Here is a 13,944-nt window from a genome sequence, read left to right as displayed (position 1 = left end):
ACTTAAAGAGAAAAGGTGGAGGTTGATTTTCTGCTACTACCATGGATGTAAGTTGACATTATAGTTTCAGTTCTTTGACTTTGGCCTATTAGGCATTGTTCAGACTGTGGACTGCACTGAGCTTCTGGCTGGGACCATGTGGAGGACAGGCAGGACATCTAAAATCTGTCCTCGCTCTTTAAAATTATCTTACCCTCACGTGAGAAAATCGTAAAGATGTGATGACCGAGCAGCCACGAAAGACCAGAGTAGAGTCAAAGCTGCCGTCCTGGTGAAGCGGAAGGCGCTCACTGGTTGCGTTAGAGCAGACCAGCCTTTACGTGGTCAGGGAGAAGTCCCAGTGGCCGTGTGATGTGCCTAGGCGATAGGAAAGAGACCTTGATGAGCTTCTGCTTTTCCTGGGTGAGTGGAAGGTGCTGCTTGAGGAAGTGATTAACATTTAAATTAAATCCTTGTTTGTCCTAACATGTAAAGCAAAGCCAGAGGCATTTTACTTGTAAACAGGATGTTTACATATAAACTGTATGTAATTCAAATTTCACTTATAGCTCATTATTTCCTCTTCCCTTTAAAATATCTTTACCAACAAAAGCCCCTTCACAATTTGGGCACAGCTGGTCCTTACTTTTACGTTCGTCTTATAAGTCACCTCTGATTTACTCTACCTGGTAGACCTCAGTTAATGCACTTTCCTTTTTATTCATTTCCCTTTTACTTACTGAAACTGGTCTCTTATTGAAGAATTTAGTAGTTAAGTGTGTTTGGCTCACAGTAGCTTCAACATTCTCTCTTTTTTTAATCTAGAAAGAGTCCCAGACTTTCCAGAAAATGAGCTGAAATCCAGATGGGAAAACCTATTGGGCCCTGATTATGAAGTAATGGTATGTTAAAATCTTCTGATAAAAAACGCTCATGTCTCTTTTCATGTCAAGCTCCTAACACTACAATGAAAAGAAATGGGAAAGTCGAAGAATCAGCCTGCCTTTATTTTTTCCTCCTGCCTTTCTTCTTATTGGATCAATCAATCGATTTTTTTTTTTTTTAAGCATTTTAGGCTGTAAGAACGGTTAAGGACTGCATACCAGTTTCAGTTACAATTAGGAGACACTCGAGTTCATGTTGAAACCATTTAAGGCGACAATAGGCAGAAAAATGTGAAGAGAGAGAGGGCCAGCCTTTAAATTTATAACCTGTATCAGCTGCTTAAAATTGCTGGCATTTTTATGATTGCTTTTCTGATCTGTTTGTTTTATTGTACACTGAAAGGGCTGTGGATATTAGTCCTATGTTTCACAAAGAATCTTACGGTTTTATGAGAAAAATGAAAGACTGATTCTCAAATGTGTCTGGGAGAACAGGAAGTGATTGAGGTCGGGCACAAGTTTAGAGAGCCAGTGGTCCATTAGGCCTCCTCTCACCTGTTATTAGAGTCATCGAGTCGGAATGGTCACGTTTTCCCGTATGAATCCCATGAAAGCAGAAAGCTGTGCTTAGAAAAGCCTCTACAGTGTTCACTCAATGCGTTAGCAATAAAATATTCTATTAAATTTCTGTTGTCATTCACATGTTCTTACATATGTTTGTCGTTAGTACTTGGCTGGTTGGAGATTTTTCCTCTTGGTTTAGAGTAGACAGCCTCTATCTGTTGTCAGAAATCTTCCGCTGTCATTTGGATGAGTCACGACAGCCCATTCTCGCTCTCCTTGCTAGTTTTGTACTTGCGTGTCCTCATGCGCTGCTGCTTCTCGACTTCGTAGATGTCGGGTGCTGTTTTGTTACTAGGCTGTGACCTTAGAGAATTGTCTGTCACCTGGTGGATGGCCTTTTCTGCTATCCGTAGTGGTTTGATAGTCAAAGTAATTTAGTGAACCAGTGTTTATAAACGGCCAGTTTCGTGATGGGCTGTTTTTGTTAAAATTTTATCTTCCTTATAACTACCCTTCCAAATTTCATTGATCACGTCTTGAGGTCATAACAGAGAGGCTAGGCAGAGGGGACAGAATTTAAAGTTGGAAATTTAAAGTGACAGCTTAGTCACTGGAGTTGTAACTTGTTCTGCGGAAGGAGGACCAGAAAGGAGAAGCAAGGCGAGATGAATGTGTGCATGTCTCCAGTGTTTCTTGTTTTATTTTCTTCCAGAACCTACTTATCTGCAGTGCAGTACTTTTAAAAACTTTAGTTGGGTCATTGTTGAACTCATCCCTCCCTCCAGATGTGCCCCATTTTCTTAACAGCTTACAGATGCAGGTCATCAGTAAAGTATTTCACTTGCAAGGGATTCACTTATGTGGACATCCACCATTGAAGCTCAGAACACGAGTTTCAGGCCAGGATTCAAAGCTCTAAGTGTCCGTGAGCTTCCCCCGTCCAGGTCTTCCTGTCTGTGTCCTCGCCAGCTGCTGCTCCTCGGGAAATGGTTTGGGCTTGCTGTGGAAGTCAGGTGCTTCAGTTTTTCCAAACCCGTCTGACTTCACTGACCTCGCAAACTTTGTTTTAAGGTCTGAATTTAAAAATAAAAATGACCATACTCTTGGCTTTGTCAAAAGAATGAAATTTTTATGAATTCAGTATAATGGAGAATTATATTAAAATTTTAGGGATGGTGGATTTTTACAAATAATATATGTACTTGCCCATCACCTTCTGGTTCAACTTTTGAATAATTTAAGAAAAAAAGATTGCTGTGGAGAACAATAACAACAAAAAAGCAAATATTCTCTGAAATTTTACATGTGTTATATTATGGATTTTAGAAATATAGAAAAGAGGTTAGAACGCAGGTCAGGTGGAGTTATCAATATATAGCTTTTACAGATTTTTTTCCAGAAGAAAAATCTAGGAAGAAATAAAGTTATGCTTTTACAAATATTGAAAGTATTTTTTTCTTGCAAATTTAGGTTGCTACCTTGGACACACAGATTGCAGATGATGCTGAGTTACAGAAATATTCAAAGGTAAGCAGTATTTTTAAAAATGTTACCAGTTTTTTATTATTTGAAGAACTTTCTCTAAGTTCTTGTCAAAGAACAAAATTAGCACTGTGACCTGTTTCCAGAATTTAGTCTTGGATGTTTCCTGGAAATGTGATGAGTTCTCGCTATTGTGGAAGGTGATGGTCAGATGTGCCTGGGGAGAACCTGGTCCCCCATGCCACCTCCAGAAGCCAGGAACTCGGGATGGGCTGCTTTGCCCACCTTCGGGGTGGTACAGGGAGTAAGCTTGTGCACAGCATGCCTCAGCCTTTCCGGTTCCTCAAGAAGGCCGGTTAATAGGGTTCCTGAAAATCAAGACCATAAGTATAGACTTGAAAAAATCCTTCAGGTCCAGATGTTTGAGGACAGAAAAGTGGTTTATCTTCCGAGTACAGGCAAGATTTTCTCCTGAATTTAAAAAATTTTATAGTGAGAGCTTTATTTCTCACGGCAAAATGCCAGAAGGTAACTTTTACAGTTTTTCCCAACATTTTAGTGTCCTCTCACCACAAATTAATTTTATGGTTCCTGTTTTGGTAATCAAAAGCCAGGGTAATTGAAGCTTAGAGAAACCTTCTAGGTGGCTTTCTCAGCAAATGATGAGAAAGGAAAGGTTTTCTTGTCAGAGGAGTTTCAGAAGTTGCGCTGTCGACAATCCGTCTCGGGGTCTGAGAGCCGAGCTCAGCCTGAACTCTGCTGTCGAGGGCGGTGTTCAAATTGAGTCTTCTCTGTCCCACGTGGGTTTGCTGAGAGGTTATCTCTTTAGAGAGTGCTACTATTTTCTGCTTTGAGTATTTGTGGTGAATACTTCTCTTCCATAATTTTATGTAATATGTGCTGTAATTTTATGGGTTTGAATTTTCAGGGCTGACACTGGAGAGTGTTTCTTTCCTTCTAAGCCAGCCTGCGTTTAGAGTCACTTTCGTGCTGTGTCTGTGTGGGCCACCTGACCGAGCTTCCTCACGTGCAGTGTGAAAGCAGCACGGCATGGCTTGTAGTTAATTTAAAATTATTTACAAAATAATCTTTACATTAAAGTAGTCACTAATTACTGCTTAATCTAAATATGTTGAGAAGGATTTAATTCAAAATCAGAGTAAGAAATATAAATACCTCACCAAACTTCCATGTTATTAATTACTGCAGTATAGTTTACTGATTACATGAACTCTGGAGCCAAATGCCTGAGTTCAAATTCTGGCCTATCCACTCAGTAGCTTGTAAAATTATCTAAACCCTGTGTCTCAGTTTTGTTGTGTGTGAAGGGGAGATGTTAATTGGTACCTACGTCACAGATTCTGTAGGGATTAAATGTAATGTGCCCAGGGTAGTTGCGAGCACGTTGTAGGCTATTGTTATTATTTTAATTATCATGCATATAGATCAATGATGCTTTTCCCTAACACTGTACTGTAATTTACACCAAACTCTTAGATCTTGGGTATTTTCTGGTGACTATTTTCCAGCTCACTAGAGTTCCTGTGCCTGATCTGCTAAACCCCATCTACTGAGTCCTTAATTTCAGTTGTTATATTTTTCTATTGTAGAGTTTCTGTTTTATTCCTTTTTAGAATAAATGAAAGAATAATGATTCTTTTGAATCATTATTGAAAGAATAAAAGAATCATGATTCTTTTGGTGGAATTCTCAATAAGAAAGAAATCTATATTTGCCATCTTTTTCTCCATTTCTTGAACGTGTTAATCATAGCTTATAAGGACTTTAAATAATTAATTCCAATATCTGGATCAACTTTAGATATGTTTGATATTTTCTCTAGTTGTGGTTGTTTGGTTGTATCTCTCATGCCATAGAATATCAGACGTTATGTATGCCGGCTACAAAAGGATTCAGGTGCTGTTATGTCTGTCCAGAGGACTCACTCTTTCTTCTAATAAGGAGACAGTGTGTGTGTGTGCGCGTGCGTGCGTGCGTGTGTGTGGTGGGGGGTGGGTGATCATCTCTGAGACGAGGCAGAGGTCCAGTTCTGGTTCAGTCTTGCAGGTCTGCTTTTCCTCCTAGGACCCAGCCTTACTGGTATTCCACGTGAGTTTGGGGTGTTTACCAGTCCCCTCTCCCTGGTGGGACCTGAACTCCACTCCTGTCTCCTCGGTACTTTGGGGCTGCTGAAATCTTCGCTTTGCTCTTCAGAGGTTTCCTGATTGGCTTTGCGCCTCCTTCCCCGTGTAGCATCAGAACTCAAGACGTCCCGGGGGACACGCTGCAGCTCAGGCTCAGTTCTCTGTGTGGCTCAGCTGTACCCGTCTCTCCTGTGTTCAGAGCCGTAGGCCCCTGTGTCCTCACACTCTACAGTAAGTGAACAAGGACGATAACTGCACTGCGTGTGTGTCTTAAAGACGGGCGTTGTCTTTCTCGGGGCAGGTGTTCTCTCTTACCTCCACCCCTAGCTTCCCGCCACGGTCTTGCGCATTCCACCTTTCCTGATCACCCCTATGCCGTGTGTGTCTATGTGTGCTCAGTAACTCGGGGATGGAGGCGTGGAAAGGCTGTGAGTGGAACAGACTTCCAGAACCGCCTCGCAGAAACTCACCAGTGCATTCGGCTGTTCATTCATTCAGTCATTCATCATTCATTCGTTATCCAGCAAATATTTGGTAGTATTTACTCTGTGCTAGGTCCTCTGCTGGGTGCTGGGGTTTCAGAAGACAGTGAAGCAGGAAAAAGCCCTGCCCTGTAGAACTTATGTTTTAGTGGGGGAGATAGAAATAAGTAAGTGATTAGTGTAGTCGGGGTGACATGTGCCATGCAGAATGTTAAGGCAGGGAAGATGGGTAAGGAATTCAGGAGGGCGTGCATTTGCACTTTTAGAGAGGTTGACCAGGGAAGGCCTCATTGAGAAGGCGACATTTGAGGAAACACTTTAGGAGGTGAAGTAAGCAGCCTAATGTTTCTTCTGCGTAGACGAGCAATAATACGTCTGTTGTAGATGATTGAGTGTACGTATAATATAGGCCCTAATTAATGTAGCTCCACGCCAACATATAAGACTGGTTTGTAAGTGGTGGTTTTGTTTCCCGGTTGTATGCTTCTAGTACCTTTAGTCTCTGACCTTTTAAAGGCACCTTTTTAAAAAAAATAAGCTATTTTGAACCATTTAGTTACTTAATTGAAATTTTGTCACGGCAAAACGTTTTTGCACTGGAAGAGTCGCCCGTAACTGCACCATCTCTCTTCATGTTCAGTTGTTGGCTGTTGATGATCACGTGCTTGTTGTGGGCGCGCCATCCTTCCATGTCACATGCTTGTCAGGTGCTCCATCCTCCCGTGTCACATGCTTGTCGTGGGTGCGCCATCCTCCCGTGTCACATGCTTGTTGTGGGCGCGCCATCCTTCCATGTCACATGCTTGTCAGGTGCTCCATCCTCCCGTGTCACATGCTTGTCATGGGTGCTCCATCCTCCCGTGTCAGGTGCTTGTGGGTGTGCCATCCTCCCGTATCACGTGCTTGTCGTGGGTGCTCCATCCTCCCGTGTCAGGTGCTTGTGGGTGCTCCATCCTCCCGTGTCACGTGCTTGTCGTGGGTGCTCCATCCTCCCGTGTCACGTGCTTGTTGTGGGTGCGCCATCCTCCCGTGTCACGTGCTTGTTGTGGGTGCTCCATCCTCCCGTGTCAGGTGCTTGTGGGTGTGCCATCCTCCCCTGTCACGTGCTTGTGGGTGCGCCATCCTCCCGTGTCACGTGCTTGTTGTGGGTGCGCCATCCTCCCGTGTCACGTGCTTGTTGTGGGTGCTCCATCCTCCCCTGTCACGTGCTTGTCGTGGGTGCGCCATCCTCCCGTGTCAGGTGCTTGTTGTGGGTGCGCCATCCTCCCGTGTCACAGACATGAGAGAGAAGGGGCTGTGCTTTTCCCACATAATGTTATCACACCTATTTACTTTCTTCTACATTGATTTCTTAATTATAAATGCCCACAGATTATTTCTTTATTTTGATGAGCCGTAATTTTTTAAATCCCCTTGTAATTGGGAGTTACTTCTTTTTTTTTTATAATTTTATTTATTTTTTTCCCCAAAACCCCAGTAGATAGTTGTATGTCATAGCTGCACATCCTTCTAGTTGCTGTATGTGGGACGCGGCCTCAGCATGGCCATAGAATCGGTGCGTCGGTGCACGCCCGGGATCTGAACCCGGGCCGCCAGCAGCAGAGTGCGCACACTTAACCGCTAAGCCACAGGGCCGGCCCGGGAGTTACTTCTTAACTCAGTAGTTTCTCATTTCTCCATACAATATGTAGAGGAGACTTTAACCTAGCAAAACCCATTTCACAGATGAGGATACTAAGGTTTTCCCAGGTTGAATGACTCACCTCAGATTATACAGCCAGGTAGTAGTGGGGGCAGGTTGCAGCTTAGAGCACATCCCTTCACTCCTGAAATGTTCCTGAGCTCCTACTCTCTGTAGGACGCTGGGCCACTAGCTGTGGGGAGCAAAGTGGAAGAGGCCCATGCTCTCATCAAGCTTGAATTCTGAACTGGGTAGGAGCATGATAATAAACCAGTAAATAGAACTTGATAAGATAGCTGTAGATTCTAAGAGGTGATGCAAAGGGACAACAGCATGATGAGAGCTAATGGGGGCCACTGCGAAGGCCTCGAGCTCAGGCTTGAAGGATAAGAGCGAGGGGAGCTGAGAGACAGGTGAGCGGCAGGTGCAGCAGTGTCTGGGTCAGATAAGTGCGCAGTACATGTTGTTAGATGAGGCTGGTGAGGAAGACCAGGTGCTACCAGCCTTGAGCTCCCTGGCAATGAGCACACGCTGTATCCTCGGTCCAGGGACACCAGCAGAAGGTTTTAGGTGGGGTGGTGTCACGATCTGAGGTCAAGGCTGAGGGGTTCTCCTCTGTCCTGTCAGCTTTCTAGTTGGGAAACTTGTGTTTCACGGCTACAGCTGGTGTTCCTAAGGGTCTGGCTGTCTTTAGATGGCCACTCTGGATTACCACCCATAGCCACCACTCTTGAAGGGGTTGTGATTCAAGAAGCACCTTCCTATGTTCCGGGCCGAGGTTCTGGATGAGGCTTTCCTTTGAGGTGGGTGGAGTTGTGAGGAGAGAGGGAGGTGGGACAGTGGCTTGAGCATTGGCTGTGCGGTTTCTCGGAGGCTGGTGATCACGACACAGGAATATCTGGGGAGATGCGCTTCAGGGAGGGATGGCTCTCTCGGCAGGCGCTTGCTCAAGATAATCACACACCATGAGGGAGGCGCGTTAAGCTCAGTCCAATGACCTTTCTGCTGGCCATCAGCGGGTCTGGGGTGAGCGTTAGCAATATCCCTGGCCTGGGAAACAAAAACACCAGCTCCTGTTCTCTGGATTTGACAAGCGCGACGCACAGATGTCACTTTATTTCCTTCTGGGTGATATTCTCTGAACCAGAGGGTGTTAGAATGTGAGTTTCCCCCTCACTCTGATGAGCAAATATAATTTTTAAAGTGGAGGGATGCCCTGGGCCCTGCAAGAGCTGGATCACCGGGTTACCAGGTCAATTCTTTTTTTTTTTTTTTTTTGTGAGGAAGATCAGCCCTGAGCTAACATCCATGCTAATCCTCCTATTTCTGCTGAGGAAGACCGGCTCTGAGCTAACATCTATTGCCAATCCTCCTCCTTTTTTCCCCCCAAAGCCCCAGTAGATAGTTGTATGTCATAGCTGCGCATCCTTCTAGTTGCTGTATGTGGGATGCAGCCTCAGCATGGCCGGAGAAGCGGTGCGTCGGTGCGTGCCCGGGATCCGAACCCAGGCCGCCAGTAGCGGAGCGCGTGCACTTAACCGCTAAGCCATGGGGCCGGCCCTCAATTCTTTGCTTTAAATACATCTTCTTTATTTCTCACATTCACCTTATTGGCCAGCCGCTGTTGCCTCTTTTCTACTTTTAATAGGTGGAAACTGAGTGTCGGGCAGGTGAGGTGACTTGCCGAAGATCATATGCAGCTCGTAAATTAGGAAACAGGTCAGAGGTTATCTGGCTTCTGAGTCTGTGCCATTCTTTGCTCTTTTCTTTTTTCTTTTGAATAGATAATATGTGGAAAGACGAAATGAAAGCCGAAGAAGTATGAACTGCAAAAAATAAGCTTCCCTCCCATCGTGCCCCCTGTTCTGCTCCCAGAGGCACCCACCACTGTCACCAGTTCCCAAGTGTGTAATTGCACATTTTGCTGATCTCTTTTTGAGTGAAGAACACACAGAATCAGATAATTGCAGTTAACAGTGGTTACCTGCTAGGGCAGGTGGCCCACAGAAACATCAGAGGAGCTTTTTCAAAATACACGTGCCCTGTTCTGTTCCTCCTGACCAATATTCTGATCCTGTAGGTTTGGGGTGAGGTCCCTAAAGGAAATTGTGGTCCCTGTCTTGCCTCCCTCCACGGAGAATTCTTGTTCAGGTCTTGCCACAGTGCCTTCTGTGTATTCATGGGAGGAGGTATGACTTCCTCAAGACAGAGGAGCAGGGCTCATTGGGAGGATGGCGTTTGAATACACTCTGAAGACTGGGTTTGGAGAAATAAGAACAGTGGGTGTTCTAGGGGGAGGAAATGCCATGAGCAAGGTAGAGAAAGGGTCATCTGTGCAAAGTGTGACATCAGGTGTCAAAAGCTCAAATCTCAGGTGGGCCAGACAGGTGACATGAGTGATATCTAAAATGAACGGCTGCTGATACCTGGCCTGGGTGTCGGGTAACTGAAGAGAACCTTCAGTATATTTCTGCACAGGAGAGTATGTAGTGTGTAGTGTTTGAACATTCAGAATTAAAATTTTAGATGGATGAGAAAAACTAACATAAATCAAGCTGTAATGGGTTGATTGATTGTCTTCATAACCTCTGAGTGAATACACCTGACTTCGGAGGCCATTATGCTGTGTTTCACCATTAGTTTAAAAGCTAGAGCCTCATTTTTGCAAAGTTTGTTTTTTATTTGTGGTAAATTTAGTAACTCTTCCCCCAATCTTAAAACATAAATGGCTCTTTAATATCTTCCGACTGTGTGTGTGTGTGTGTGTGGTTCTCATAACCCATGGCAAGTGCGTGCAGGTGTGGGTTATGAGAACCGATTGTGGGGTTCATTCTGTTCTGTTTTTAGTTCAGCTTTCTTGGAGCATCCTCCCCATCCCATGGACATATCTATTCTTTTCCAGAAGTTTTTCTTCCCCCCGAAGCAACATCATTTATGTTCCCACTCGAGCATTTTGATATCTTGTTTTTGGATCCTAAAGTAAAGCTTGTAACGAAACGAATGAGCTGTGGTTTGCTTCGTGACAGGTGTCCCCCTCATGCGTTGGAGGCCGCTGGTTCTTGGTGTCATTTGATCTCCATCATTTTAGCTCTGACAGTAAATCACACAGTGGTCGCATTGTCCTTGGATTCATTTTCTTGTATCTTTCACTTGTCATATCAGGATCATGAAAATTCTGCTGCTCATTAACTTTGTCACCTTAAATAGGACCCCTTGCAAAGTGCGTTGACTGAGCATGACATGCAATGTGCGTGTGAAGGCGTCAGTCATCTCTCTGTCGCCCCTGCTCTTGTCGTTTTAGCACTCTGCTCCCTCCCTAAGAACTCAGAACCCCGAAGGGGTGGAGGGCTGAGAGCGACAGGTGAGACGGCTGATTTGTTTAGCTGCTAAATGCAGCTGGGACAGGTAATTAAACAGTCCTGCCCCCGTGGAGAAGCCTGTAGCCATGTTAACGTGAAGTCTCAGAAACCCAGCTGCAATCTGATTTAGATTGATATCTAAATCAAGATCCAGAACTGATATTAGGTGGGCCTTTCAGATTGACAGGTTTCGTAAACATCGTTTCTGGTTTATTTGTCGAGCGTGATTGGAGATAGGGTATGGGTGTTCTGTTCGAGGTTTGAGTTTCCGGGGAGCGTGTGATGTTTACAGATATCTGGGGGGAGACCCTGGAAGGGCACAGTGCCGTATCCAGTGGGGGGAGTCCACGGGTGGGTTCTGCTGCCCCTCCGTGCTCCAGCCTCTCCTAACTTCAGCTGTTCCTTGGATGTGGGAACGGGGTCTACCCTGCAGGGTTATCGAGGGGTGCTGGAAGGCAGACTGGAATCAGTTCCCTCCTTGGTCCTTTCATTTTTTATAGGGCATGTTACTATGTAAGTCACGAAGATCTCTCTCTGCACAGCAATGTCTTCGTTTTAATTTGGACACTTATTTCTATGCAGAAATTGCTACCACCGTCTACCCAGTCGCTCAAACCAAAACTTGAGCAATGCTGCTTTTCACTCACTTTCCACAAGCAGTCTCCTAGCAGACTCTTCTAGGGCCAACGCATTCGTATCCTTCAGTCTCACCTTAAATGTCCCCATCTCTGCAGAACCTACCCTGACCAGCTCTCTAGATGGCATCCCTGGGTGTGTCTGAGATCATGACCCTGCTCGGTTCCTTCACAGCACTCGTCACAGTTGTAACTTTGTTTTTCACAACTGTTGGTGGATTGTTTACTCGTTTGCTTGGATCTGCTTGCTCTCTTGCTTGCTTATTGCCTATCCGCCACTCTAGATGTTAGTGCCATGGGGATTGAGACCGTTTCTTTAATTCACCCTATAATTCCAGCTCATGACTCAAATCCGTGCACGTAGTTTACACCCATAAACACATGCTGGATATGATGTCCAGACGAGGCTGTAGATCAGGGGTATGCTGGCAAGTGTCTAGCTCTCAAAAAAAAGAGCAGCCCCAATCTGTAGCATTCACAGATCTCTGTGGCGTAATAGTCCCTGCACGGTAGGCTTCAAGCTACCAAAGTGATGTCACCGGACTCTTGAGTTGGGAAGCGATTCACAAAGCACTTCACTGTTGCAGGTTTCTGCGCGGGAGCAGGACAGCTTAATCGCCAGCCCAGCTCGTTTAGCAGCTAAATAAATCAACCGTCTCATCTGTCTCTCTCAGGTGCCCACCCCTTTGGGATCCTCCAAGTTCTTAGGGAGTATTTCCACCATACGTATATGACAGATAGAAGTCATTTCAAGAACATACATAACGTGGTAAAAATAATTAGAAAGTGATGGATTTTGAGTACTTATTACATTTATTTTTAATACTATTTATTTAATTGTAACTGTATAATTTAGTTTTTTGTAATGGCTATATTTAAGAACTGGCTTGCAAAATCCCTGAGAATTGAACTATTTGCTCTCATAAGCAGGCGCCAGTGCACCGCTGGAGATGACCTGCAGGTGGACCCACTGACCACTCTCTGCCCTGGTGTTGGGCTCACAAACAAAGGAAGGAGGAGAGTTGGCAGAGGCGGGCGGGGAAACTTATCACAGAAACATTTCCCTGTGAGTTTTGAGTCACCCTTTATTACTGGAGAGAGTGACCCCAGTGTCTCCTCCTGGCAAGGTCCATGATTTGGTACAACGACTGGACGGGAGAATGAGATGGGGGCAGCGAGAAGTAAAGACGTCACAGGGAGGGAACGAGAGTGGAAACAGATTTCACCTTGCTCAACGCTGGGGCCTCCTAGCCCCTAGCCGTCTACAGAGACGGCTGTAGACCTGAAGAGCCTGGAGGTCAAGAATGATCATTGTTGGAAGATTAGCCCAGGACTAGAGGTGCCTCAGGCCTGTGTTAGGTCACTGAGGTCTTAGTCAGCTGGACTGCTTGCCACTTCACAGTTGTCTGTGTGTCTGTAGGGGGACGGAAACAAGCCCCGGGTGGTGTCTGAAGCAAGGCCTGTGGGATTTGAGGGACTCAGAGCAGATGACGAAGGGGAGGTGACGACTCGGAGAGATGCGATCACAGAGAATAGGAAATAACCATGTTGTGGAGGCGTTGCCACTGTGGGTAGGGCTTTCTTCTTATCAAGTATACAGGTAGATGAACAGACTGTTGATACAGGAAATATAAGTTATATTAGCACCACTTACATATTTGAGTTTATACAGCCACAGTGAGAAACCATGAGCTCCATCTGTAAAAGAGAACGGAGTTTGGTGCACGCCTTTGACCTTTACAGCCAACAACACTAAGACGCTTGTCTCTTTACATTGACATTGGCTAGAGATTCTTAACCCTTAACTCATATCTGAGCCCATGTGAATCCTTTTAACCAACAGCATCAATCCTAGAGTGGAATAATGATTGCCTTCCTTATTACACACCCCTGCCTGCCCCCAGATTGGAAATTGTTCTCACTTAAGTTGGTGACGTGGAAAAGGACATCTTGAGTGAGGTACCGTCTTTCACAGATTGGTTCAGATAACATTTAATGAGCCATTTTTAGTGCCTGGTACTGTTCTAGGACCTGAGGCTATGGAGAGAAAAGATACAGACTGCACTCAAGCAGAAAAGATACAGACTGCCAAGAAAGTCGGAATTTTAAGCACAGTGTGTTGTGAGCTGTGATAGAGGGGTGCACGGGGCGCTCTTGTGCCCCAGGCAGAGGTGCGTCAACTCAGATATCAGGAAGGGCTTCCTGGAAGTGACCCTGCCTTGGTATTGAAGTGTGAGTGGAAGTAAGTTAGATAGTAAAGAGGAGCTAGAATGTTCTGGGGCGTGGGAAGCCTGCAGGAAAATGAAATAGACAATACATATTGGGAACTATAGGAAGTGTGGGGTGCCTGTTGCTTAGAATTGAAGGCAGGACTTTGCACATCTGTGTCTCCATTCCTGGGGAATCTGAGAGGAAAAGAGGAGTGGGAACAGGAAGACAAGTGACTTCGTGTCTTACTTGAGGCTGGTTTTCTGGCCATTGTCCTCTGGGGATTTTGGTCATCGGATTCAAGAGGTGGGGCTTTCATGTCAAAATAATTCCTGATGGAGGATTGACAGTTGGACATGTCCTTGTCGTTTTTTGGTATTATTGCTACAGCTGCTGCCCATCCACACCTTGAGGCTTGGCATGGAAGTGGATTCCTTTGATGGACACCATTACATCTCTTCGATTGCGCCAGGTGGTCCTGTTGATACGCTGAACCTTCTACAGCCAGAGGATGAGCTTCTCGAGG

The 13,944-nt window shown here is 45.2% G+C and overlaps 1 protein-coding gene across 10 annotated transcripts in view; it reads left to right on the top strand.

Moving 5' to 3' along the window:
• Positions 1-13,944, top strand: part of PATJ (PATJ crumbs cell polarity complex component) — a 308,284-nt gene that overhangs the window by 40,896 nt on the left and 253,444 nt on the right. For all 10 annotated transcript variants that reach the window (XM_087417183.1, XM_087417200.1, XM_087417192.1 and 7 more), the window contains exons 13-15: positions 805-881; positions 2,898-2,954; positions 13,809-13,943. In XM_087417183.1, the coding sequence (XP_087273309.1) occupies positions 805-881; positions 2,898-2,954; positions 13,809-13,943 (269 nt within the window). The remainder of the gene's footprint in view (positions 1-804; positions 882-2,897; positions 2,955-13,808; position 13,944) is intronic.

The sequence above is a fragment of the Ceratotherium simum genome, chromosome 2, assembly GCF_057802395.1.
Source record: "Ceratotherium simum simum isolate JZ-2026a chromosome 2, ASM5780239v1, whole genome shotgun sequence".
Classification (NCBI taxonomy): domain Eukaryota; kingdom Metazoa; phylum Chordata; class Mammalia; order Perissodactyla; family Rhinocerotidae; genus Ceratotherium; species Ceratotherium simum.
The sequence above is the reverse complement of the archived record's forward strand: the minus strand, read 5'-3'. Positions and strand labels throughout refer to the sequence as shown.